At 44.7% G+C, this 27,641-nt stretch overlaps 1 protein-coding gene across 3 annotated transcripts in view; it reads left to right on the top strand.

The window, feature by feature from the left end:
- Window positions 1–27,338, top strand: part of LOC147733978 (adenosine deaminase 2-like) — a 514,604-nt gene extending 487,266 nt beyond the window's left edge. For 2 of the 3 annotated variants that reach the window (XM_086952888.1, XM_086952887.1), the window contains one exon: window positions 26,837–27,338. In XM_086952888.1, the coding sequence (XP_086809014.1) occupies window positions 26,837–26,948 (112 nt within the window). In that variant the 3' untranslated portion in view covers window positions 26,949–27,338. Of the gene's footprint in view, window positions 1–14,987; window positions 15,191–26,836 lie in introns of all 3 variants that reach the window. The other variant, XM_086952884.1, reaches the window with a different exon arrangement.
- The last annotated feature ends 303 nt before the right edge of the window (window positions 27,339–27,641 follow it).

Below are 27,641 nucleotides of genomic sequence, written 5' to 3' on the forward strand. Positions count from 1 at the left end.
CATCAGTCATGCCTACGGATATCGATACTCTGCTGGACCCTGTAACGGCCCATGCTCTGTGTTGTCCCCAGCGGCTACCAATCCTGATGACGGCATTCGTTGAGATCTCACAGACGCAAAATGCTAATGCTGAGGTACGAGAGGAAATAACAGGCACGCAGGTAACATCCGATACGAACATTGATGATGCCACCAATGCTGACAGCGATGCTTCTCATCTATGTGTGGTTAGTCTTCTAAACGAAGTAATCCAAATTTCACCTACAATGGTAGACGTCTTTTTGCCTACAGACATAGAAGATTTCATGTTTTCTCCAAGCCTTGACACTGACTTTTCATTTTGGCACGCAGTGTTCTGAGAGACTTTGAATTTGACATTCAGTTGTTAAAAACAAGGAACTAACTTTGGAACTTTTTCCTATGATTAGTTTTTTTTCCAAATTTGTATTTTTCATTTTTGGCACAAGTAATCTGATTATAGTAGAACTATTCATAGAGAACAAGAATTCTTTGAAAGCTTCCAGAGACAATATGTGACCTTGTCCGCAACAAAATGAATATGTAATCTGAAATAAAATGGTTTTGGTCCCTTTTCTTCTGTATTTACGAGCCATTTCATAAATGTATATATATGTATCATTCACTTAGCATTCATTGCCAACTTATGCTTAGAATGAAACACTCCTTTAATATGTACAGCGCCATTGCATTCTATGCATCACAACAGTTTTATATTAATTATTTACAATGTATTTTTAGACATGTTCTTAGCCATCCATATGTAGCTATATTTTAGATATGTTTAACATGTTTAGGATTTAGTAATGTCATTCATACAAAAGTGGAGTGAGGGTTGTGTGTCAATTTAGATTCCGTATAAATGTACCGATTTATGCCCTTATATAGGTACCATTCACATTGCCCTTATTTAGGCATAGACATCCAGCCCTTATTTAGGCGTTGCTCATGCTAACCAAATACAGGCATGGCCACCTACATCCCCACCTACAACGAGTTCTTGGAAAACCAGACTTTTAAGCCTTTGGGACTTCCCCTTGCTTGGATATTGATTTCTCCAAGAACTCATTTATTATGCATGAACATCTAGACCTTCGGGGTTCATTCATGACGTTCTTATGCCCGACTTTTACATCAATACTGGCATTCCTAAACACCTTCAAGGTATAAATATACCTTCACTTGCCATGACAAACCCCGGTTCAGTCCACGGTTTGCCTGCCTACTTGCACGACACGGCTCGCCAAGGCAAGTTTGAAAGGAAGTCAAGTCCCCAACTGACGCACTGACCAGACGCAGCCTTCCTCCTCGTAGAGAATCCAGCTCCAGTGTTTCTGACTCCCCTTGAGGGGTGTTAGAGATCGAGACCCGGGAAAGAGATTCCAACCTCTCTCATTCCAAGGTATGGAGCAGACTAGGACCTAGAGGGACTCTTGGCAACTATAACTAAACTAGACTATAACTAAACAGCACCTACTTCTTCCCTCGTACTGCACTTAGGTTAGGTACACTGTGGTAGGATTATTTTAGAAGCACCAAATGAGTATTTTGGCCTGTGTTTGTTGTGTATGTATTTTTATTCATATACGTCATAGCTACAAACCATGCTATTACAGTATTATTTTATCTTACTGCTAATGCTGTACATATTATAATTTGCATTCTGTCTTACGATTGTAGCAGTTCATATATCTTGCATGAGAACTAAGATGGTTCAATAAACCCTTTTTATTGAAACGCCCGTCTATCTATTTCTGTGCAACTCTGTAGAAACGAAGCATGCATGATTGACTGAGTGAAACGGTTATCTATTGTTTCCACAATTCTGAGCTTGTTCTGACTCTAAGGGAAACAAAGTTGTCATGTTTATGTGGTTGTCAGAAACTAATACCTTCTTGTTCATTCAAGAAGTTTCTAGTGACCTCTGAGTTAGCTGGCACACACAAGTAATTTAGTTTAATGTACTCAAGAGAGACATACTGACCTCAGTCCTATGTCAAAATTATAGTGTATATTATTCCAATGCGCAGAGCCTACCAGGGATATAGCAACTACACTACAGGGTGTGATGTAGGAGAATGAGCGAACTCCAGTCTCCCTTTTGCGGAGGTGGGGACCTTGCGCGAGTAAGAGTGAGGCCGTATGTAGGTGTCTGGCAGGTTGGTGAAAGTGTAGGCGGATGTAAATGGGGTACCAGTGAAACTTCCTGGGGAGCTGTGTGGTGTGGGAGGTCGTAGGTGCTGCCTTGCAGCAGTGTTCTGGATGGTCTGAAGTCTATGCAGGAGCAGCTTGGAGATTCCGGATTAGATTGTTGCCGTTGCCCCCCCGCCCCCCTCCCTTGCTGATGATAAATGCTTGTATTGCAGTCTGTTGTCCTGAAGCAAGATCTTTCGCAGTGTGTATAGGATGTGGAAACAGGAGGTGCACACTGCATTAACTTGAGCTGTCATGTTGAGCTTATTGTCAAGGTTGATCCCTAGATTTCTTGTGTGGTCTGTGGGTGTGGGTGTTGGTACTAGCTTCGACGGCCACCAGGTGGAGTCCCATGGAAGGTTCTTGCTGCCAAAGGCTAGTAATTCTGTATTTTCAAAGTTGAGCTGCAAGCAGTTGGTTTACATGGTCATGGAGTTAGTGAAGTCAGTTCTGGTGGTGGTTGTCTTGCCCGTCAGGTAGTGGATAAGTTGTGTCTCGTCGGTCTAGGACACGACAGTGAAGTCTTGTGATCGAATGATATTGGCGAGAGGTGTCATGTATATGTTGAAAAGGGTGGGTTTGGGACTCTGCATTTCAATGTCTTGGTCTCTGATATGAAGGATGGAAGTCTGACCCTTTGCACATTAAATTCGTTCACCGCACTAAAAAATTTCTTCAGTCACTACTAATGGCAACAACCTGTGCAATAAGATTTTCATATCATAAAAACTTATGTATCTGAATATACAAGTAGTCTCTCTTTTTACATTATAGCAATCTACAGACTCTTTTTTAATAGACTTTTTATAATTCTGTGGAAAAAAACAGAATGCAACAGGCCCTCACAAACCAGAGGTGGTTTTATATTAAAAAACATCAGGTTTAATCTAGCTGTGTAACATCAAAGGGAGATATCTAATAGTGCAGCAATTCTTTGCCTGTAGCAGGGCACATGTTCTCTCCCACGGTCTCAGAGAGAGGCAGAGAGCAAGGTAGAGAGAGCAGACATATTGTGGTTCATGAATGGTGGTAACAGTAGGTCCAATAAACAAATTGGCTGTGTGCTGTTGTAAGAAATGTTCAGTAAGATAGGTTCCTTGCAAGAACAGTTGAGATGTTTTCAGAAAGTTATCAGTTGTACCAGGGCCGTTGGATGGGAGGCCGCTCTATAGGGAGTTCATTAAGTAAACTCCCTAAATGTACCTTATGTTACCTGTCGTTACTTTGAGGAGAAGAAAGTGCAACATCGGTGATGATTATATAAACTCCCCAGGGAAGAAAGAACGCATAATCTCTTTGAGGGAAACCGAGAGGAGGCAGCACGTTATGTGCTATCGATTTATTCATATTGTAATGTAATGTAATGTAAGAGACATTTCTATAGCGCTACTTTCACTCCAAGGAGTATCTTGGCGCACGCCCAACCCAGATGGAGGAGTTGGAGGGAAAAGGATGACTTACACTCTACACCACAAATTACACCAAAGCCCTACATGTTGCATCGGGCAAAGAGAATATCCAGGTTTTTAATGCCTTCCTGAAAGAAATTTCTTGGGAAAATGAACGTAAAAAAGGCGGAAGCTTATTCCAGGCCTTGGTGCCTAGTACAACAAGCATTTGCAATGCAACAGTCTCGCATTTGTGAGAGTTAGAGCTATTGGTCTTGTAAATGACAATGTCTTTTAGCCATATGTTTTTGTTTGGAGTGGATGAATCATGTGGTGTGAAGAGGAATTATGTGGGTTGAATTGGTATTGTTAGTTGTGTGGTGTGGAGTGGATTTGTGTAGTGGAATTCAGTGGCATAGTGTGCAGTGGGATTGTGTGGATATTAATTATGTGTTATTGAGCATACTGGAATTACATGGAATGGGATTGTGAGTTATGAAGTGTGATTATGTGTAATGGTATTTTGTGTTGTGGTGTGGTATGTCGTGGAGTTTAATTATTTGGTGTGTTGTATTTTGTGGCATGATGTGGAATTTGGTGCTATGGATTGGATATATGTGGTGTGTTGTGTAATTGTGTTGTTGAGTTGAATGAAGTGGTTTGGTGTCCAATTATGTGGTGTGAAATGGAAAGGTGTGGAGTTGAATTGTGTGGGGTGAAACTGTAGAGTTGAGTAGAATTATGCTGCTTGAAATTGTGTGGCATAGTCTGTAGTATCTATGTGGAGTGTTGCTATGTGACAGTGGTTTATGTGGGCTGTATTTATGTGGTATTGTGTAGAGTATAATTCTGTGCAGTTGAATGATGTTGCGTGTAGTGGTATGATGCTGTGTTATTTATTTCATGCTAAAACCTCATTTTAGATTAGGTGATGTCACACTATGTTATTGAAGTCACCCTGTGCGTGTATCAAGAGGGAGAGAGAGGACCAGATAGCTAGTCCAGATCCCCGGTTTATATGTATAGTTAATCAAAAGAGGACTAGCTGGGATGGGGTTGGTATGATATTATATTGTAATCATACTGGTGACTCAGTATTGTTTTGTCAGGGGGAGATGGCACCTGTTGGGTGTCTTTAGAAAGCCCTCACCCACCAACCTAGTTGGTGGCATGCTTCATCATCGGGCCCACCCAGTGACACCTAGCGTGTCCCGGGTGTGCTACGACGCCTGGCTACAGCGGAGCAGGTATGTCACTGTGTGTGCGGTGAAGGGTGTTAAGTAAGTGAGTTTAAAACGGCTTGGCGGAGGTCCCAATACCTGAAGGGTAAGAATACTTTATTAAATGGGCCTCCGCCAGCGGTTAAAAATAAGGCAGTGGGACGTTGGGGGCGGGTTACGACCTCCTACGTCCTTTGGTGTGTCAACATGTTTCAGCCAGTGCCTTATCTGTAATCTGGCTTTCTTCAGGACTAGTAAAAATGTGTGTGGTTAAAATAGGGGTTGTGTAGTGCAGGCTATGTGTCTACACGCCCTAAAGTGTATCTAACTGTGAGAGGGGGGGGATTCCCTTCTCAAGATCACGCTATTTTTAGGTAGGTCAGACTTCAAGGTTATTGAAGTGGCATGGGGTTGACCAGGATTACTGTTGTGCCTCCTTCGCAGAACCGGTTCTGCGAAGGAGGCACAACAGGTCCCACGCCGGCTCTGACCAGTAATCCTGGTCAACCCCATGCCACTTCAATAACCTTGAAGTCTGACCTACCTAAAAATAGCGTGATCTTGAGAAGGGAATCCCCCCCCCTCTCACAGTTAGATACACTTTAGGGCGTGTAGACACATAGCCTGCACTACACAACCCCTATTTTAACCACACACATTTTTACTAGTCCTGAAGAAAGCCAGATTACAGATAAGGCACTGGCTGAAACATGTTGACACACCAAAGGACGTAGGAGGTCGTAACCCGCCCCCAACGTCCCACTGCCTTATTTTTAACCGCTGGCGGAGGCCCATTTAATAAAGTATTCTTACCCTTCAGGTATTGGGACCTCCGCCAAGCCGTTTTAAACTCACTTACTTAACACCCTTCACCGCACACACAGTGACATACCTGCTCCGCTGTAGCCAGGCGTCGTAGCACACCCGGGACACGCTAGGTGTCACTGGGTGGGCCCGATGATGAAGCATGCCACCAACTAGGTTGGTGGGTGAGGGCTTTCTAAAGACACCCAACAGGTGCCATCTCCCCCTGACAAAACAATACTGAGTCACCAGTATGATTACAATATAATATCATACCAACCCCATCCCAGCTAGTCCTCTTTTGATTAACTATTGAAGTCACCCTGTCATATATTACTACCTGGTCACAGTCTCTATGTTGAGGCCACAGCGGGAATGAACACCTGGGAACAAAACACTGGCAGCTCTGCAGATTAATGCGCGTTTCATGTAACATACCACTGAGCTTGTCAACGCTGTACACATAACTCTGCTACACAGAGACACAAACCAGAGCAGAAAAAAGTACCTCTTGCGCCAAATAAATACACTCTACCGCTACTTCGGTCTTCGGAGAGTACCATTTAAACGTGAAGTGCTTGTTAGGTAAAGTAATTCCCATGTAACTTTTAAACAAAAAAAGAAACACCCAAATAAACAACTACTGTCGCCAGTTAATGGATATGGCGCTTAACAGTGGCGTAGGAGTGCTTCGAACCGCATCTATTTTTCACAGGAAGGGGACACGAGGCACAAGGAAATGTAGTGATCTGTCCACTACCGCACATTTGAGTGAATTGAGTAAGTGTGGAGCAGAGTAAAACAATCACAGAAGACACAATGCACAAATCGTTTTTGAAAAATGTGTTTAATATTCCACGGATCTTGTGCAGATTTGTAAACATTGTAAAAATTGTCAACATTTATGTGACACCTTTGGCAGCAGTGATAAGACAGTACGGGTTTTCAATAGTGTATTACGCGGATGACACACAGGTAGTTATTTCAGTCACCAACAAAGTGGAGGAAACTGCCGCCCGCTTCAATAACTGCATGCGCCACGTTAATTCGTGGATGCAATCCAACTGCCTTAAACTTAATGGCAGTAAGACCGAAGTATTGATGCTGGGCGCTAATCCCATTGCTTGGTCCCCAAACTGGTGGCCCTCAGAGCTTGGTGAGTGTCATACACCCGTTTCAGAGGTCAAAAACCTCGGGATGACCTTTGACTGTAAATTGACATTTGACAGCCAAATTAACTGCCTTTCTTCCAGCTTCTGGTTTATTCTTAGAATGATCACAACGAAGTGATCAGTTCGCAAGGACATTACAACGCAATTAGAACCTCGCAATAACGTTTACATCGCAAGGCACAGCAACGCTTAAACGTTTACATCGTAATGCATAGCAACGAAAGCCTCAACAACGTACTTTACGATGTAAACGTTAATGCGATGTTCTAATTGGCTGCATTGTATACATTCACGCTCCAAATACAGTCATTAAAAGACAGGAAAGTAAGCGCACTGTCACGTCACGCTCCGGCACAAAAGTAAAATTGACTGCATTCTACACACGCACGCTCCAAATGAAGTCATAAAAAGACGGAAAAGTAAGCGTGATGTCACATAGTGGCACAAAAGACGGGAAAGTACGTTCGATGCCATGCTCCGGCACTAAAGTTAACATAACTGCATTGTAAGCAGTGTTGGAAAGTCAATTAATACAGTCAAGCTAATACAGTCACGCTGTTCAAATTGACTGCATTGGAAGCTCGGTGTTCAAATTGACTGCAACATTCCTCTGTTCTAATTGACTGCATTGTAAGGAGTGTTATAATAAATAAATAGCAGTGTCTATTAATACAGTCACGCGATATTATTGTAAGGTGTTTCGTGATGGGTGGATAGATGGATGAAAGGGTGGGTAGGTGAAGGGTGGGTAGGTGAAGGGTGGGTGGGTGAATGATGGGTGGATGGATGGATGAAAGGGTGAATGCATGAAGGGTGGATGCATGGAGGGTGGGTGAATGGATGGATGAAAGATCGTGGATGGATGAAAGGGTGGGTGGATGAATGACGGGTGGATGGATGGATGGATGTGTGAAAAGGTGGGTGGATGAATAATGGTTGGATGGATGAAAGGGTGGGTGGATGAATGATGGGTGGATGGATAGATGTATGAAAAGGTGGGTGGATGAATGGTGGGTGAATGGATGGATGGATGAATGGATGGATGAATGGATGGATGAAAGGATGGATGGATGAAAGGGTGGATGGATGAAAGGGTGGATGGATGAAAGGGTGGATGGATGAAAGGGTGGATGGATGAAAGGGTGAATGGATGAATGAAAGGGTGAATGGATAAATGAAAGGGTGAATGGATAAATGAAAGGGTGGATGGATGAAAGAAGGGTGGATGGATGAAAGAAGGGTGGATGGATGAAAGAAGGGTGGATGGATGAAGGATGGGTGGATGGATGGATGAGAGGGTGGGTGGATGAATGGATGGATGAAAGGGTGGATGGATGAAAGGGTGGATGGATGAAAGAAGGGTGGATGGTTGAAAGGGTGGATGGATGAAGGATGGGTGGATGGATAGATGAAAGGGTAGATGGATGAATGAAAGGGTGGATGGATGAATGAAGGATGGGTGGATGGATGGATGAAAGGATGGGTGGATGGAGGGAAGGTTGGATGGATGGATGTTTGAAAAGGTGGATGGATGAATAATGGGTGGATGAATGGAGGATGTATGGATGGACGGGTGAAAGGGTGGATGAATGGATGGATGAAAGGGTGGATGGATGGATGTGTGAAAAGATCAGTGGATGAATGATGGTTGGATGGATGGATGAAAGGATGGGTGGATGAATGATGGGTGGATGAATGCCTGCACTCCAGAATTCTTTAGTGCTTGGAAACATTGCTGGGGGTTTCCTACAGGTATAAAGGTGCCACCGTTACACCTGCAGGGAGTTTCCACCAACCATGAGTCTGTTAACATAGATCCTGCAGAGTTTCCTGTGTCACCGCCATTCCACCAGGATCTAATTAAAGGGGTTCGAGTTTTACTAGGCAAAGGCCAAGAAGTCTGTTGGGGGGAGGTGTTGAGGTCAGCTGAGTGGCGGCAACAGAGGTTGTTTTATTTTCTTAAATTCTCACTGTCGACCTTTCATATGTCTAAATTTCAGTACATTGTGAAAAGCCCTCTGCTGCAAACCCCACTTCAAAGGGCAGGCTCCTTGCCCTCCTATCCCAGAACTGTGGCTGCAGGGAGAACCTGTGAGATGGAAGTCCCGGGGTGGAACCCAGGGTGAGCTAGGACGGAACGTGGCTGCGCCGGCTAAAAGTGAAGTTCATAACGGCTGCATTCAGCACTCTGCCTACGGGCGACACGTGGTTTCCGTGCTAAATCCCCATCAATGAAGCTAGAAAACTGCGGTTTTACTCTGGGCTCCCTCACTTGAGCAATGCTTGTGATCCTGGATGAATAACTGTAGTTCCTGCCTCCACCCTGTTGCCTGACGGTAAAAGGGAATTTCTTTAAGCAGAGCCGTCTACTGTGTTTGATGCTGTAAAAATAGCTGGCATCGAAGCGCTTTAGTGCACTGGGTTAAAATTATCCAATGTTCACGTCTCTTTCTCTCTGATAATTGTATCAGGTACACAAGATTACTGTTTTTAGATTTTTCCGGAATGTTGTCCCTCGTAATAAAATGTGCAAGTTGGGTCGATAAAGGTTTTTAAAAAGCGCTTGCTGCTATTCTTGCAGTTGTAGAAAGCAGTACACAAACAGGTGTTGGGACCCCCCTTCTCGATGGTTTTAATCGCGTTAAAGATAATTTGAGTTTGCCCCTCACAGTTTTCATCTTGAGCTAGGCGAACGCACGTGCGCTCCTGTAGCAGATACATTAACCAGCTGAACTCCCTACTCAGTTAATTTATTTTGCATTGCTACAACCGCTTCCACAATATTATGGTTTTCGTTTTTTCCAGATTAGGTGTGCCCTCTATAAAGTAAAAGTGTACCTCATTAAATCATCCCTGGTCCGCTCCCCACTCGATGCCTGTCGCCCGTGCCTCTGAGGGTCTGTAGAAGTGTGATCAATTCAGAATCCCTGCCCTTGCGCCTACACTTGTTCTCCCCCATTGTTTTGTTATTGCATTATTATAGCGGTTGGCACCCCAGTCGAGGCGCTGGGGTGCAAAGCAACCGTGGCCAGGAGTAGTCCAGCCCGAACTGCTAGACCAGGTCGGTCCCCTCTGAACCGGAACACACTTAACTCCCAAAACTGGAAGGAGGCGCCTGACTGCTCTCAGACTTGCAGCGCTTTTTGTTTCTGCCTCCTTTCGCTCTTCACCTGCTGCCACGCCAGCCCCTCCCCCCCCTCCCCTCCCCTTCTTAACCTCTTGCATTCAGAATCCATTGCCTGCTCCTGTCTGCTTTGCTCAGCCCCATCACTCCAGCTGGTCACCTTTGCACATCATTATAGCGATCTGTGCAGGGTGGCGACCTTCTCATCACTGTGCCTCTGTCCGCGCCTCGACGTGTTGTCATGACCTACGATTTCCTCGTCTGAGAAGTTATGTACTTGCCAATTGCAATCAATGCATTGGGGTTGCAACAACGTGCGATGTTAAAGGTGACGAAGTTGTGGACTTTGCGATGTATTAAACGCGTCAACCTGAGCGCATCATGAAAATCCAACAGATCAGTACCATCAGCAAAGCACAATAGACCCCAATTATATACATTTGCATATGCACACAAGTACATACATATATGATGAGCATTCAGTGAGGCCGCCTTCCGTCACAATAGGTAATTACAAGACAAAACACATGGGCAGCTCCAGGGATGCACTTTGCACGAACAAGACCACGGAATCAGCCGCACACACAACATTCCCAGCCCAGGGCACCCCACAAAGGAACATAAATATCACCAACGGGCTCGCCTGCCCCTTTGTAGCTCCGAACACCAGCTGCCCACGTGCTTCCTCCTTGTGCAACCTCGAGCGCAGGAGGGGGCGTGGCGGGCGGGAGCGAGCGCCGTCCGGCAAAATGAAAATATTTTTATTAATTTATATTTCAGTGACGCACTTGTGCCAATAAAGAGGATTCTGCAGTAAGAAACGGTGCCCCGCGACAAAAAAAAACGTTAAAACGAAGGCCATTTAAAAAAAAAAAACGATTAAACAAGTGAAGGATAACGTCGGGAGCATGCACCTCAGCTGTACGGGCCCACACTCAAAGTCACGCTGCGCGCGTTTCCATGTGCCGTGAGCGTGCACATCACATCGGACGTCGGGGCTCCAGTGCTCATGGAGAGCCCCGTCTGCTGCCGAGCCTGAGCCCCTGACCCTACACACCTGAGGAGGAAAGACCGGCCTGGAGAGCAGCGGGGGGAGTCCTGAGTCAGCCCGGTGAGTAGGGGGGCTGTTTTTGGTGCATCAGGCTAGCGAGACAGAGATGGGCACTTCGAGTGTGTGTGCGCCCGTGAGCAGGTTGGGGGGGAGGGGGTGTGTGTGCACGTGTGTGTGTGAGCGTGTGTGTGTGAGCGTGTGTGTATGCAGTGTGTGTGTGTGCACGTGAGTAGGTGGGGGGGTGTATACAGTGTGTGTGAGCGCGAGACTGAGAAGCATGGCTGGCAATCTGGAGATGTGCACGGCTGGGGGGGGGGGCTGGGCGTGCGCGTCCACGATGTGCAATCGGCGCTCGTGCACCAGTCGACCTCCCTTGAAAGCCGACCCAATAACAATAGGTCTAGCGAGACCTAAAAAGGGATTTACCACCTTTTGTAGCCAGCTTGAATCGAGGGGGTGTGAGTAGATTCTGACTGGCAGACCTCAGACAGCACGTCGGGTGATGTCTTTTAAACCCATTGCATATGTATTTTGGGCCTTGCTGATGAAATGCCCTAAAGGTAATTATAAGAATTTTGAACAAAATTCTTTTACCTATTGGCAGCCAGTGGAGGGTGTTAAGTGCTGCTGAGGCTGAAGACCTATGGGGCCAACGCAGTACAAGGCGGGCCGCCGCATTTTGGACCATTTGTAACCTGTGGAGGACGGTTTTGTTGGATCCAGCATATAAGCCGTAACAATAATCCAGCCTAGAATTTATTAAGGCCACTGCGACTGTTTTCCTCGCCGATAACGGAAGTCGATCAAAAAACTTCCTCAGTGCTTTTATGATCTGAAAGCACGTTCCAGCTACTGCTTGCGCACTCTAATCTTATCAGCTGACCTCCTGCTGCCCATGTCATGTGGATGTAAATGTCTACTGCTGCACCGTATCAATATAAAGGAATCAGATATTTGTTTATCCTCGTCCCACAAGGATATATGATCAAACTGTGATGAGCACGAAGAGCTGGTGTGTGTGAATTCCTGCGTGTGTTTCTGTCAACACGAGTTAAAGATTCTGTCATTGATACAATTACCTGTGAGAGCACATTCTCTGTGAAATATTTCACAAGTTATAAACAAAGAAACATCTGAGGGACATGACTGTGTGCACTACCTGTCCTTAATCTGTGCTCAGAAGAGACAATTGAATCCAGTGAGAACACAGTTAAATTGAGTAGCGGCTGCTACATGGCAGTAGTGGTGAGTCAAATTACAAAAAAAACACACAAAAAGAAAAATCCACTCACCTGTCGGACGCCGCCTCTCCTCTGTCTGTCCTATGCACGAACAGGAAGCGCACAGGCTCCCAGACTCCCCTAGCCAATCACAACGCTGCAGCAGCGTCATGATTGATCTGAGCACCGTGCTTCAAAGCTCATACAGGGAGTGGGATGCTGTACATGTTTTCCACTAGGCTGTGAAATTCAGCCGGGTGGAGTGCATGCTAAGAGCGCATGACTGTTTGGCCAGCCCAAGACGGCAGGTCAAAAAGTCATGGGCACTTAGAAAGTGCTCACCACTCCTTCCCCCGCTCAGAGGGCAGCCTAACCCTGCCCCGCACCAACAAAGCCAGTAAGGAAAAATAAAATGATATTAGCATGGTGTTATCATTCTCTTCTTCCTGCAGGGCGATTCTCCTCCACTTTAGTGGAGGAGCCGCCACTGGAATGGCTGATGCATATCTAACACATTTACCCAGGATATCACAAACTCTACACACTTGATGTTGGTTTTGCACACTGACTGGAGGAACTCGCAATGAGACTGTAAACAAAGAGCACGTATATTCAAACAAGGATAGTGCTACAGAAACTTACATTTTTCAGAAACAGATACAGCTAAAGGAAAGGTTAACAAAGATGTTTTATTGATGCATGCAACAAGAAATATTTGGAAGAAAAGACTCTAATGCTGGTAAGTGTGACAAAGGTGACAACTTTAGTTGTTTTAATTTGTTATTTTTATTTATATTCCGATTCCAGACGACTGTGAAGACTTTATTTATTTTAATCAATTATTCTGTGTAATATCAATGATTAAGAGAAATCTTCTAAGTGTATAAATTCTCCCATCTGTGAGTGTATCCTGCCAAGAAGTGCCACCCAAGTCCTGGACACTTGGGGGTGGGCCTAATGTTCTTGCCAGCCCCCATGTGACCAGTGGAACCAATACATCTCCTCTGCTGCGCAGCGCAACCCCGAGCAAAACCGGCGCATCTTCGCTGCAGCGTGGATTGGGCCTATTGCAAAGACATGCATCCCCTCCGTAGCCCACACCTCTTCGGAACTGCCACTGCTTGACACATCCGTGATGCAGGTCTTCGAATCTCCCTTAACGGAACCCTTAATGACGACGACAGACTCCACATTTCTACTGATTGGATTTTGTCATCTTGGGCTTGTTTTATTTATTAAAAATGACTCTATTTTTCTGACTTGGTTGGGGTGTGTTTTCACTATATAACTGTTAGAACTGCTGCACAATACACATTGCCTTTAAGTTGAGCCTGTTTGCCATGTGCCAAGCTACCCAAGTATTGATCACAGGCTAAATTAAGGTTTACCTATTAATTTCACACTGAAAAGACTTGCGGTAGCTGCTTGAGAAGGGGTTCACCCCCGCCCCCTCAATCAGTAACCTAATTTCTTACACTACTAAACTCTAATCTTGGGTTTCAAAGTAGTGCGCTTCTCGCCATAAAACACTTCAATTCCTCGTCAGAGCACTAAGCGCTACATAAATACGATTTACAATTACAAATGAGAAAGAGTCCAAGGTAATGTAAGAGCAGTAGTGATAAGTTAGAAATGTATTTAGAAAGATATTTTAACGCAAATATGATTCCATACATTGTTCTCACTTTCATAGTGACTTTTGTTTTATATCAACAGCACAGAAGAATTGCATTAGTGCACATCCGTACAAATAATTAGAGGGAATATTACTTTCCACGCTATCTCAAGTATTACATTTGACATCTTGTGTATTGTAGAATGAAAGATTTCAATAACTTTGGGTCACAGGAAATAAGGAGTATGCTTGAGACTTTACTTTTTTCTATCTTCTTCAAATCGAGGGGCTGAAATAAGTCTAGTCATTAATGCTTACAAAAGTACAAATCATACATAATACAAAGAGAAGTTAAAACATAAACCCTTTTAGCACAGAAGCCAGAAAGTCCAGCCCAGACACATCATCGGCCTCTGATGTTCTGCAGAACAGCCTGCAGTCTCCTGTGGATTTAAATTTCATAGACCCTATCCATAGCTGGAATTAGAGGAGGGAGCGCAGATGAGGCTTGCATATGTGCTTCCAAAAGCAGATGAGGCTTGCGTATGTGCTTCCAAAAGCAGATGAGGCTTGCGTATGTGCTTCCAAAAGCAGAGGAGGCTTGCGTATGTGCATCCAAAAGCAGATGAGGCTTGTGTATGTGCATCTAAAAGCAGATGAGGCTTGCGTATGTGCATCTAAAAGCAGATGAGGCTTGTATATGTGCATACAAAACCAGATGAGGCTTGCGTATGTGCATCGAAAAGCAGATGAGGCTTGCGTATGTGAGTCCAGATACCGAAATGTGTCCACGGTGATGAAGCTACAACCGTCATTGGAGACGGGCGAGTCTAGGGAAAGAAGGTATTCCGTAAGAGGACTTAGTTGAGAACTGATTTGAGGGACAGTTAAGGGACATACCCCACCAGGCCCACTCCCTCGTACTAGGTTATCGTGACATCAACTCCTCTACCCTCTTTATATAACTTACATTGTACTGAATTACCTTCAATGGCCTCACAGGCCAAGGTACCTCAACAGTCTCAAAATAGTGTCTTCTCCTCCAAAGGTTACTGATAAAATAGCCTCAATCTCAACCTCCCTAAGGACATAAATGCCAGAACGCTTTAATCAACACACTTGTTCATGCTACATATGCTGTACAAATCTGTATAAATAGACATTCCCTCTTTCCTTTGACAGGTTCTGATGCTAGTCTCGGATCTGAGGAACCACCCAGCTGCAGCTCCCATGGCTCAGGGACACCCTATTGTGATCAGCAATGATAGTCCGCCCTTCTTCGGATCCAAAGGCTTGTCATATGATTTTTATGAAGTCTTCATGGGAATCGGAGGGATGAAGAGCGACCTGAAAACCTTAAAACAACTGTCTTTAAACTCCCTGAAGTAAGTCTCATTATTTGACTCTATTTACCTTACTCTTTGTCGCTTGGGTGCATTGTCTTCACAACTCCCTTCTTGCAGACACTGCCAAAAAATAATCCCCTTTGGACATTCTAAGCGTCAGTGTAATTTATTTTAGCTTAGAAGAAGAAGCGATTGCTTCACCTGCGCTGTTTGCAACCCATGAGATTCAATCATCACTGGCCATAATATTTTCTATTTGTAGAAGCTTTAATTCTTATGGATGTGAATGAGATTGGATAAAATAAACGGAACAACAGATATGTGAACACTTTTAGGTTCTACATAAATCCATTGAGAAGGCATGGCCAGATTACTGAGAAGGTATCGAGAGTGCTGGGGCGTAGAAATCAGGAGTTTGCAATAGTATACTAAAAATATTAAAACATACTTAGAGTTATTAATAATATATAGGGTCACTTCCTCAATTCATACCAATAGCACAAGACTTCTCAAAAATACCAGACACTTAGTGATGTCTAACCCTGGGCGTAGTATTACGCTATGCTCACGGAGCGTGCGTAGTTTGCGATACTATGCACTACGCAAACTGCACGTAGCACAGTGCAAAAATGCATAGCGTAGCGGGCATTTTTTGCTTGCTCGCGATCCTCAACGTCAAGTTGGCGACCGCGAGGGAGCAAAATCAACATTCCTGCAAAACTTTTTCCTCGTTCGCGATCAGCAACATCAAGTTGCCGATCGGGCGCTTGTAAAAATAAACCTCCAGTCAAGATTCTCAACACGGGGAGGTCAGGTTTCTCATTGCGAGTGGTCGCGTATGCTCGCGATGAAAAACTACCAGTCAGAGTTGACAAAGCTGCCACTTGAGTACAAATCTACTCGAGCGGCAGAAAACAACCGCTTGCACTGTGCAAGATGCCGTTTGCATTGATTGCAGAGTGCGGACAAGCATCCGGCACTGTGCATTCAGTGTGAACAGCATTGTCCCTTCCGCGCTATGCATATCACGTCGCTAGGTGTGGCGTGCAAAATGTACTTCGCGTAGCTACGCATAGCCCTACTACACAAACTACACCCAGGGTTAGTGATGTCTTGCCAAATTTGAAACAATTAGGTCCTCCATTGCTCGAGTCGAGAAAATGGCTAATTATACACAGTTGTTATTGTCAATATAAGTCCTGTTGACCTCAGTGCCAACCTGGCCAATCGTGATCTTGAACCTGATGTACCTGGGTGGCTCACTTCATGCACCAGATGTCCAAGCATAGAAACTAAATGCATCCAAACATAGTAGAAATGTGTGGCTGTCACACAGGCCGCTGTTCACTCCCATTTGTTTCTCTGTGGGAAGGACTTCTTGGTAGTGACCTATCACCAAGTTAAGATTCTCCCCTCATATCGAACAGTGTGGACTGAGATTGCAAGAATATTGCTTAACCTTCAGTCACAAGCCTGGAAAGGATCAAAATCTGCAAATGTCTATATCACCTTTCCCTTTAGACAACGGTAGCAATCGGCATCAAATGCACAGTAGAACAACTTTCAGCAAGATCGATCATCCATTCGCCTTGGACACAATCAAAATTGTCAAGGCCTCACAGGAAGACCTCACTGTTCGAGTAGTGGCTTGAACTCATCAATACATAATAATGGTGAGAATTGTAAAGTGTCAAAAAAGTGCATCTACGCTACAGTCTCCAGGAATTGCGTAGTTCTTGCTACATGAAGGGTCAGCTTGCAGCTCAAATTAATATTTTGTTTCTCAGAAGAACTCCCCTCATGATTCCCCAAGCATTGAGCCATGCAGTTGATGAACAACCTCATACGGGTCACTGCAGTGCTTTAAATGGGGAAAAATAAGTGCAGGTACTCATCAAATTGAGCTAGGGGGCGTGGATAGATTTCCACATGTGCAGATTAACAATAAAAACCCTGGTTGTGCCAAGCCATCAACAGTACTTTTAGCCCTTTCAGGCTAATATTCAATGTGCTCTAGGACGAGAGAGAGACTGGCACTTACACTTGTAGCGGGACAGAACAAAACATCAATCCAAACAAAATGTGTTAACTCGTTATACAAAATGAAGGTCCAACACCAAATGTTCATCTTTCCTTGTTTTGTAATATGTGCAGCTTCTTAATAGCATAATATTTCTAATGTTACTACTTAGTTGCATTTGGCGCAATCCTAAAATGTTCAAGAGTGCACACACACAAACAAGCATTCCACGAATTTCTTTTGAAATACCTCCTGATTCTGTTCCTCTCAAACACACACTCTCTATCTGTCTTAATATCTCTAAACTCGAGATCCCTCCTGCACTCACCTCTCTACCGTGTGTAGCTAATTCTGTCCCACTCTTGTTACTCCAATTGTATCCTATCAGTCTTTCTCATCAGTCTTTCTATTTCTAATCTGCCCTCTCCACGCCTCTCTACCTCTTTCCAGAGCTGTCTGGATCTCTTCCATATCTCTGTCTGAGCTTACCCCTTGCCTCTCTACCTTGTTCTACTTTAAACTCTCTGCTCCTGCCCCCTCACTCTTCACCTCCACTCACCCTCATTTCTCCTCCTCTCCCCTTGGCAGGAGGCCCAACGGCTGGAGAGCTTGCAGTGGCAGGCAATGAGCACTGCAGGGTGCCGAGTATGTGCAGAGTCAAGCAGGGTGGAGGTCAGGGGAAGAACAATACTGGCCTCCAATGGGAATGTCAGTTGGCCTCCTCCCACCTCACCTGGGCACCAGGGAGGCTGCATAAGCCATCTTCACCACCTCACCCCTGCCCAACATGGACTGAATGTTCCAGCAGGCAGGCGGAGTGGAATCGCAGGGGCAAGTGAGTAATGATAAAGCCAGTCAGACTCCAGTGGGAGGCCAAGGGGTGAGAATGGCCCTTTGTACCTACGTTCCCCCATGGTCCCAGCATGAATGCCTGGTATTGGGGTGGTGAGGTCAAGGAGAGCCTCCATCTGGTTAGAAAGGGAGAAGAGGCCCTCTTGCCCCTGTGGCAGGCCTCCAATAGGCCGTTCAGGCGCCATCGGGCAGCATGCCACATCCGAATAATACATACGGCAACTGCCAAAATGCTACCAAAAAACTGCACTAATCTGGACCTCGGGCACCAGTCCAGGGCCCACCTTATTTATCTGACCCGAGTACCGGTACTCTCCTTGACAGTGGAAATAGTGCCAGTGAGTACCAGCACATTTAAAGCACCGGGTCACAACATAGTTAGCAAACGTCTGCTGAGATAAAAGGTGTGGATTCCATTCGCAGATGGTGAAGCAGAGACTTGGCTCCTTCCGCGTCTGCCAGACTCCGAGGAAACATAATACTCTGTGCAATCATAGACATACTCAGGGAGATCTGGAAATAAGTCACCATGCATTTCTTTGGCCACTCAGACTCATGATTACTGATGAAGTTTTTAGATTCCTTAAAGTCATGCCTATTTGCAGCACATAGACGCAGCTGCTGCTGCTTTAAATACAATATTTTCAACTTTCAGCATCCCCATAGTTGTTAAATCAGATAATGGGCCGCCATTCAGTGGCCCAGTGTTAAAGGAATTTTCTGAATGTATGGGCTTCCTTAACCAAAAAATCACACCACTATGACCCTAAGCTATAATAATAATAATAAAGAGCTTATAGAGCGCTCAGTAACGCCATCTCGGCGTGTCCCCGCGCTATTGGATGCACTGAGCACTTCACGGCCATTTTGAGGAATGGTATGCGGGTAGCCAAAGTAAAGCAGTCCCACTTCTAGGGTGTGTTGTGTTAGACATGTTGATACCCCGCACAGGATGACCAGGAAGAGTTTGGCCAACTTGCTATTTGGTTGTAAATTCAGAACTTGTCTTCCTCAAGACACAACAAACTTATCTGGAGAAAGAGATATAGCATGATCATCCCAGGAAAAATATGAGGAAAGAGTAAGGGGACTGCTTTAAAGCTAAGGTACCCCTTGATTATTTGAGGTCCAAGAGGAGGGGGATAAAGGAAATACAAACTGAAGCATCCTCTAGTCTAACCTATCTGATTTAACTATTGGCAATAGCTCTGCTTGTAGTAATTTAGTATACAGCACAGATACAAGAGAAAATAGAAAGAATTGATTTTTATTTGGATTGTGTTTTATTTATCAAAAAGCATTTTTTATTATATATATATTTCTTTTTTGAATATAAAAATATTTGTTCTCACAAAATACAAAGCATAAGATTATTTACAATGTCATACAAAGATACAGAAGAGAAATCACATTCTATTATTTCTCCATTCATGAATGTTTGTATAAGTTAATAACCCCCACAAGAAAAGAACAGAGCAAAAGTGAAATCAAACTCATTCTCTCATACACCCTTTCTCTCCGTTCATTTCTCTCAGACATACTGGCTCTCATACTTTGCAAATATATTCACAAGACAAACACATCTGAGACACTAGTCAATTTGTCTTATAAAAATACATTCAAAAAGGGCATCAGTCCATCTTTTTGATTTTGAAAAAATCCTTTCTTTGGCAATGTTCTTAAGTTGGAATTTTCAGATGTGTGTAGCTGGCCTACGTACGTTTTGGTGAAAGCATGATGTTATCACCTTCATCAGGGCCGAAAAACAATTTCCAAGAAAGAAATGGGGGTTCTAGGTATCTGCAATAATACAATACAATGGTAAGTGTCTATGCTGTATAACTAACCAAAGACATAATTCATGATTCGAAAACAAATATTTTCGTGCTGAAAAAACTGAAAAAACAAAAAGCTTGCAACTAAGATAGCAGCTCATCAGAAAAAGTGTGTACCAGATATTTACAGTGAGTAGATTGAGAAAGAACCATAAAGCACAAGATCTCAGCAGAGGGCTTATAGGTATCACCAAATGTGTGAGCGAGCAAAATACGTGATATTTTTTAGAAAAAAGGGGCCGACACCAAGAGAAGATTAAGAATCTAGCCAAAACCTACATGTTTTGAGCAAAGATTTTTTGGTAGGTGTGGTTTATTTGGCACTGGGTCAGTAAATGGCCGTCGTATTTACGATCAATAGTTGTAAAAAGGGACAAAACTGCTGGTTAGTTGATAACAAACCTAAGTGCCACCGCAATGGGAGTTTTATATTCTTTAGAGAGCCTACTTACAACTGTAGCAGAAATGAGTTTTCTCCAAAATATTAGTGGTGTTTCTGTCTTCGATGTTGGGGACGTAATTTTAACTAAGAGTAAGCGGAAACATAGCAGACGCATGTCCAAAAATCAAAAAGATAATTCATGTAAAACGCACACATAAAGATGATCCTTCGGGGGAGGAGCTACGTCAGCAAGCAAGATGGCTGCTTAGGATCCCGGCTCCGCCGACCTCCGAAACCCGCCACAATATCCTGTATATTATCCTGACTTTACGCCTAGTCTGTGTGCATGAATTGTTCCGCACTCCGATGGTGAAATCTGGAAACTTTTATCGGCTTGTGTGACGAAGTTCCATCGAGTTGAGGTTTGCGGCCTACTCCAGCGGTGAAGCCGGGGCCTGGAGTACTTTCACAGCCGGGCTGTAGTGCAACAACATCGGCCAAGAGAATCGGGCTGGGTCCGGTCGACGGGAGTGGAGGCTTTAATTCAGCCCGAATTTGGCAGCAATCGTTTTCATTGCTCAGCATCGACCGAGGGGTGAGTCTGCTTGCTGCCGGCTGCGGGTGGGGGCCCCCATCCCGCGGTCCCGGTTTGCGCCCGCCGGGGTTCGGTGGTTCGGGGTCTCTGGCCTGCGGCCTTAACTGGATTGACAGTGGCTGCGGACAAAGACTGGTCACCCTTCGCATTTGCACGTTCGTGGTCCTGTCTGTCCCCCCCGAGGATGCCAGATTCACCCGGGGAGGTGATTGTGACTGATATCGGGCATGAGAATATGGATCGAACAGTGCATGAGCCATCGCTGAGGTCAATACGGGCAGAACTTTGGGCATTTCGCTCACATGTGGATACTTTGTTGAGCAAATTGGACACGCGCCTATCTGAGATGCTCCTGGTGGAACCGGGCCCAGCCTTATTGTTGGAACAGGAATCTGCAGCCGTTCATACCACGGCCATTTTGGCTCCGTGCGAGAACCCCGTGAGGAAACACGTATTGGAACCATCGGATGGTGCCCTGGGAGACAGTGTTCCCGAGGATGTCACAGTATTGCTGAACCTTCCACCACCACCGGCTTTGGAGATATCGCCAGGCGTTCCCCTCCCGGAGACTTTTGTTTGTGACTTTCCTTTCATTTTGTGGTCATCTTCTCCTTGCCTGGTGACGCTACGACTCCTGTGCAAGATACATTGGGACTGTTCAACTAGGAGGGAAAGTTCGTCTGCGTCTACAGTTCCTGTGGACTCACTGCCTGCTGGTAGCCATGGGCTGCTTTCTGATGACTCTTTTCTTCTTTATTGCTTCTTTGCGTGCCTTTGGGTCTCGCTGGGAGGGGTTCGTGTTCTTGCCTGGAAGGGCCAAGGTTAAGATCGACTGGGTCGGGAAGGGTTAGTGTGGCTTACATAAGTGTTGGACCTGCAACTGTTTGCTCTAAGAGGCTGGGCGGTGTCTCACGGTACCCTCTACTTTCTTCTATATTGCTGTCATAAACTTGTCTTTTAGTGATAGGGGGTGGCTGTTTCAGAGGGGGGGGGTATATAGGGGCTGGGAGCCCACATGGATATGCCCTCCTCCGTTCCTTTTCTTACCTTTGGGGCTTAGTTATTAGGGGTGACAGGCACGCTGCTAGTGGGGTTAGGCTGTAGCCATTTGCAGGGGTGGGGGGGCTGGGGTTTTAAAAAAAAAAAAAAAATGTTGCCTTTTTTATTTTCTATGGCCTTCTTTTCCTTCTCTCTCTTTTCTTAAAGGATCAGTATAGCTACTAATCATTCGGATTCTTATTGTGCGCTTGTATTTCGTGCTTAGGCTTTTATGATATCCTGATTCCTGGGTGGGCAGGATCCAAGTACTGGCGCAACATGGAATGTATAGTGTGTGTTTTTTTGTACCGATCTTTATGCTCTTGCGCCAATTCTCCATTATAGTGGTTATTACATGCATATCCTGTTTCTTACCCTGTCCCCCGCATTCTGTTTGATTGTATGGCACCTGATCCTCTCTTATAAAATATAAAATGAAACCTCTGTCTCATCCTGGAACCCAGTCGTGCATTCTAATACAAGTTTTATCCTGAATCGCTGCCGGACCCTTGGGTTGTCGGCTGATGAGCTGTGTCATACTGTGATGTCGGAGATTTTAATTTGTCTAGCGGCTGGCCCCCGCGGTTGTAGGCCCATACTTGTATTTTTATTGAATGCAACAATAAAGGTTTTTAAAAAAAAAAAAAGATGATCCTTCATTTGATGCTCAGCCACATGTAGTGACTTACATTATGAGTTGCAGGCTTGATGGGCACAACACTGCTCACAATTGTCTTACTTTCACATGGTGAATGGGGTCTCTCATTGGTGAAAGAAGTTGCAGAAGTCCCTGAGGAAACAGACCCACCATAGACTATGTTGTCCTCCCGCTGAGGTCTCGCCACCTGATCCCCGATTTCTACTTCTTAACCTCTTTTTACATTTCCAGGTCCCAAATATGGCACTCTGTCTTTACACACCTATCAAAATTCAAGGCCTCATTATTTCATTAAATGTTAGGTGAACCGTGATACATTGGTGATTTCACTAACAGTTCAGAAATGAAATAGCATATGCACTTAAATAATTTCTTCTTATCATGTATTTTAATCATAAAGTAATGATTTCAAACTTCAAGATATATTAAAACTTTGTCTACACACTTAAGCTGATATTTGTTACATGTAAACTGCTTTATCAAGAGTGAATAATTCACATAAATAGTCCTGGAGACGGCTCTGTCCGGGGAGGAGGTGGGAGCCGCGCTCAGTTCCCTGCAATCGGGTAAGGCCCAGGTCCTAATGGGCTGCTGGTTGCGATATTCAAGAAACAATCAAGTATAGTCACGGGGCCCCTCCTCAGGATGTACCTAGAAGCACGTCAGGTAGGCATACTACCACCAGACCAGAGAGAGACCACAATTGTGGTTATACACAAGGAAGGCAAGCCAGTTGAGTTCTGCTCCTCTTACCGGCCAATGTCCCTCATAAATATGGAGGCGAAGGTACTAGCGAAGGTCCTGGCGAACAGGCTGCTCCCGATCCTGCCTGACCTGATCCACATAGATCAGTCAGGTTTAATGCCGCACAGAAGTACCAGGCACAATCTGCGACGTATGTATGGCGTACTGCACATGACGGAAGGGGTGGGGGACACGCAGATCTCATTGAGGGTGCTGGACGCATCAATGGCATTTGACAGTATTGAATGGCCATACCGTTTCATGGTTTTGCGGAGGTTGGGCTTCGGGCCGATCTTCTGCAGTTGTGTGCGCCTTCTGTACAATCAACCTATGGTGCGGGTGAATGGCACATTTTCTAGAGCCTTTCAGCTCCGGCGAGGTACGAGACAGGTCTGCCCTCTATCCACCCTCTTATTTGCCCTGGCATTGGAGCCCCTAGCGCATTGGATTAGAAGGGATTGCTCGTTTCGAGGCCTGGCTTTTACTGATGAGTGGGAGGAGCGAATTAGCCTATATGCTGATGACATCGTGTTTTACATGGCTAGGCCCTACCAGTCGATGGCGCAGGCAATACACCGCTTTGAACTCTTTGGAAGCTAGTCGGGCTACAGGATCAATTGGTCAAAATCGATCATCTTTCCTCTGTCCGGCCCACCTCTGCGGTTATCATCCAGATGCCCGGCGGTGGTAGCAAGTGATGGTTTCCAGTACTTGGGAGTATTTATTACGAGAGACAGGCAGAGTTTTTCACTCGAAACCTCGAGCCCCATTTGAGGCGCCTACTCACGATGTGACCCACTGGCGCACACTACCTCTATCCATGATGGGCAGGGCGGACATTTTCAAAATGCTGGCACTGCCCCGCCTACTGTATATTTTCCAGAACACCCCATATCCGGTGTCGCCGGGATTCTTTAAGAGGGTGTCTCAGGCAGTTCGGACGCTTCTATGGGATGGGGGTGCCCAACGGATCATGCTTCGTAAGCTGGCATGGGGGGTGTACGACGGTGGGCTGGCCCTTCCGGATGTGCAGTTATACTACTGGGCGTCCCAACTCCAGGTGGTAAACGACTGGGACACGGATAGGTCTGAGCCGGCCTATAAAGTAAATTTCTCAGTAATGCCGGGAGGAAAATGCGAGTCTCTACTGTACACTGATTTGCCCTCACACACCAGAGTAGTGGTCCAGTGCTGGAAAGAAGCTAATCGATTTCTAGTGTGGTCGGAGTCCCTGACGGGCCGGACTCCCTTTTGGATTAGGGAGCAGCTGAGTGAAGTGACCAGGCTGCAGGGCTTTAAGGGCTGGCAACTTATTGGCATTGACTACTTGGGGGACGTGTGGAAGGGTGAAGCCCTACGCTCGTTTGCATACTTGCAGAAGGAATATGACTTGCTGGCCTCGCAGCACTATCACTACATGCGTCTTGTACACGCACTGCGGTCCCATATTCGAGGGGGCATGTCCGTCCCGGAATACTCCCCCATGGAGGATCGGTTATTATTAGACCCCATTCTGGACAGGCCAATGTCCATGATCTACCGCAAGTTAATCAACAATATGCCGGACCTGTTGGTGTCATCAAGGGCGACCTGGGAGAGGGATCTGGGCCCTTTGGACAACGACGATTGGCGGGACGCCCTGTAAAGCCTGCGGGAAATTGTGATCAGAGTCTGGTTCCGGTTGGTGCAACTTAAAATTCTGCACTGGGTGTACTACCCCCACACTCTGTCGTATACATGGGGGGGGGGTGCCAGGCCTCTCTGTGTGCTCGGGGATGTGGGGGGGGAAGGGTCTTTTTACCACATTCTTTGGGACTGTCCAGAGATTGTTACCTTCTGGACCAAGGTCACGGACCTAATGACAGAGGTGGTGGGGTCTCCGGTCCCGAACGAACCCAAATGGCTGCTTTTAATGATAAAGGGACCCACTGATTGGAGCAGGCATGGGGAACTCTGGCTGGCCTTGGTGGCTGGCGTGGCCAAAAGGAATATCGCCAGGGCTTGGGTGGCGTTGGCGCCCCCACCGTTGGACCAGTGGGAGCGGGACCTGCACTGGTGCCAAAGGGCAGAAGAGACCATTTATAAGAGCAGGGGTTGCCCTAAAAAGTGGAAGAAGATATGGGGGCCTTGGAGAAGATACCGGGGGATGGGGGAGGCCTAGGGTAATGAGTTCCACTGTGATTGTCTTGATGCTGGCTAACTGTGATTATTCTGTATGCCTTACACTGCCTGTTTATCCGATGCAATGTGACCTATGGATGGATATGTCAATCAGACTGAGCACTGTTAATAAAAAGAGTTTAAAAAAATCACATAAATACATTTATATCAAAATACTACAATGCTACATGTTATAGATATATTATCACTTTTGTTAGATCAGTACTTTAACCTCACTTTTAAAAACAAATAACATTACCTGATATTTTATGATGTTTGTGTTCCTGTTGTTTTTACAAAGTACATGTCAAGATATCTATTCAATTAATGGTCATAATCACATGTTCTATTATTCAACTTCTCTGGAAAATGTACTCAAGGAAATTCATTCCTATCTTTTGGTTAACTTATTGTTCTCCTGTTTGTTTCAGTGGGAACTTAGAGGGTATTGTATTAATGATATAACCTTTCTTGTATGCCACTTCGCAGGCCAATTGCAATCCTTTCTTTTCTTCAGTCTCAAATGTGACTCCAAATATTGACTTAAAAATATGTAATGCTACTTATCCAAAGCCCTATGTCTTGTCATTCTCTCTGATTTTCAATATGATAGTATCTGAAATAATACTGAAAACACTTAAACGCTAATGCATATTTCAACTGCTCACCAGGCCTCACCACAGCAGTTTATTGACCCCATTTTGGTATTTAGCTGGAGGCTATTGTGTTGTCAGGATTGATGCCCTAGGCTGACATGTTCCAGTTCACACATTCCCATTAACATGCGGAACAAGGGACAAGAAGATGTTATCTTTTTGTACATCAATGGCTCCTCCTGAAGGTCTACTTGTGTGCCAGTTTGTAGCTTAACACTATATTGTATTGTAAATACATGTTATGTTATTTTTTTTTTGTTATGTTATTTTATTTTTATATAGCGCAAACTACCACTGGTCTCTAAGTTGTTCATGTTCATGCAACCGGTGTCTGAAATGTGTTAGCACTACACTTGGCACTGAACACCTGACTCAGTCCCTACCCCACTCCATAACTTACTCCCACATCAGATACTACTCCCTCTGAATGTGGCGACACCCCAATTGCAACTCTAGCCCCAATTCTCCAGATTTGATCATCCTAAGAGTTCTTCTTCCAATGGGTACACCTCCCACTTCTTCATTAACCCGGCTTCAGATGTTTCTTTAACTCATTTTTACACTGATAACATCAATAAACTTTCTTTTATAATAATCTGTCTTTTCTGTTTTCCTTTACCTATAAAACTATTTGATTCTGACTGGATAAAATATTAACTTGATGTTTTATTCCACCATAGGTGTTGCTGTTGAGAAAATCTGTGTTTCAAAACTAGGCTTGACCAGTGTTTCTCTTTATTCACAGATACAGCGCAATGTCCCCAGAGATGAAAGCCAAAGCAACTGAAATCTGGCAAAAAAAGTGGAAGATGTTTGTGAAGGAGTTCAGTGATTCCTTTTTAAGAACAGAGCTGTAGAATGCAGCTTCCAAGAAGGACAGCCCTGAAGCTATCTCCAAAATAAACAATTATGAGGCAATGGAAAACTAAACTATATGGCAGGATGAACTAGATTATGAGGAAGCATAGTCTGTGCATGATTATATAGCTCTTTTGTCATTTTAAAACTCAGTCAGTCTGGTACTTTTATTCAGCAAATCAATAATATATTTTTTGCAACAGACCCAACAGGTACAAAGGTTAAAATGCTGAATAAAATACAATTTGAGGTAGGAAGCACAATGTACTAGTTTATTCTCACAATCAGTTGAACTCAATTTAAGTAGGTTAAAAAGAATCAATGAGCAATTTGTACGAATAGGCTCTGGACTGAACTGACATTAAAAATAAAAATTCATGCTTTCCTAAGAGTGACTACAGTACACATATCTTCTAATAACAAACATTGGTAAATGCATTAGGTTTCTCCTATATGATTAATAATAAGCTGTTTGTGTTGTAAGTTGTAGCTGTAAGTTTTATGACTTGTTTGTGTAGAAAAAGGCAATATATTATACTGCTATTAGTGGTATAGTGCGGATAAGTAATAGTAAAAGTTTGATAAATTAAATGAAAGAGTAACATAATACAATTAATTGGTGTAAGAGCAATATTATGTGTTTCGAGGAGTTTTGGTCTTGGTGCCACTGTACCTGCTGCATCATTCCAATC

This window comes from Lissotriton vulgaris, chromosome 1_2, assembly GCF_964263255.1.
Source record: "Lissotriton vulgaris chromosome 1_2, aLisVul1.2, whole genome shotgun sequence".
Lineage (NCBI taxonomy): Eukaryota > Metazoa > Chordata > Amphibia > Caudata > Salamandridae > Lissotriton > Lissotriton vulgaris.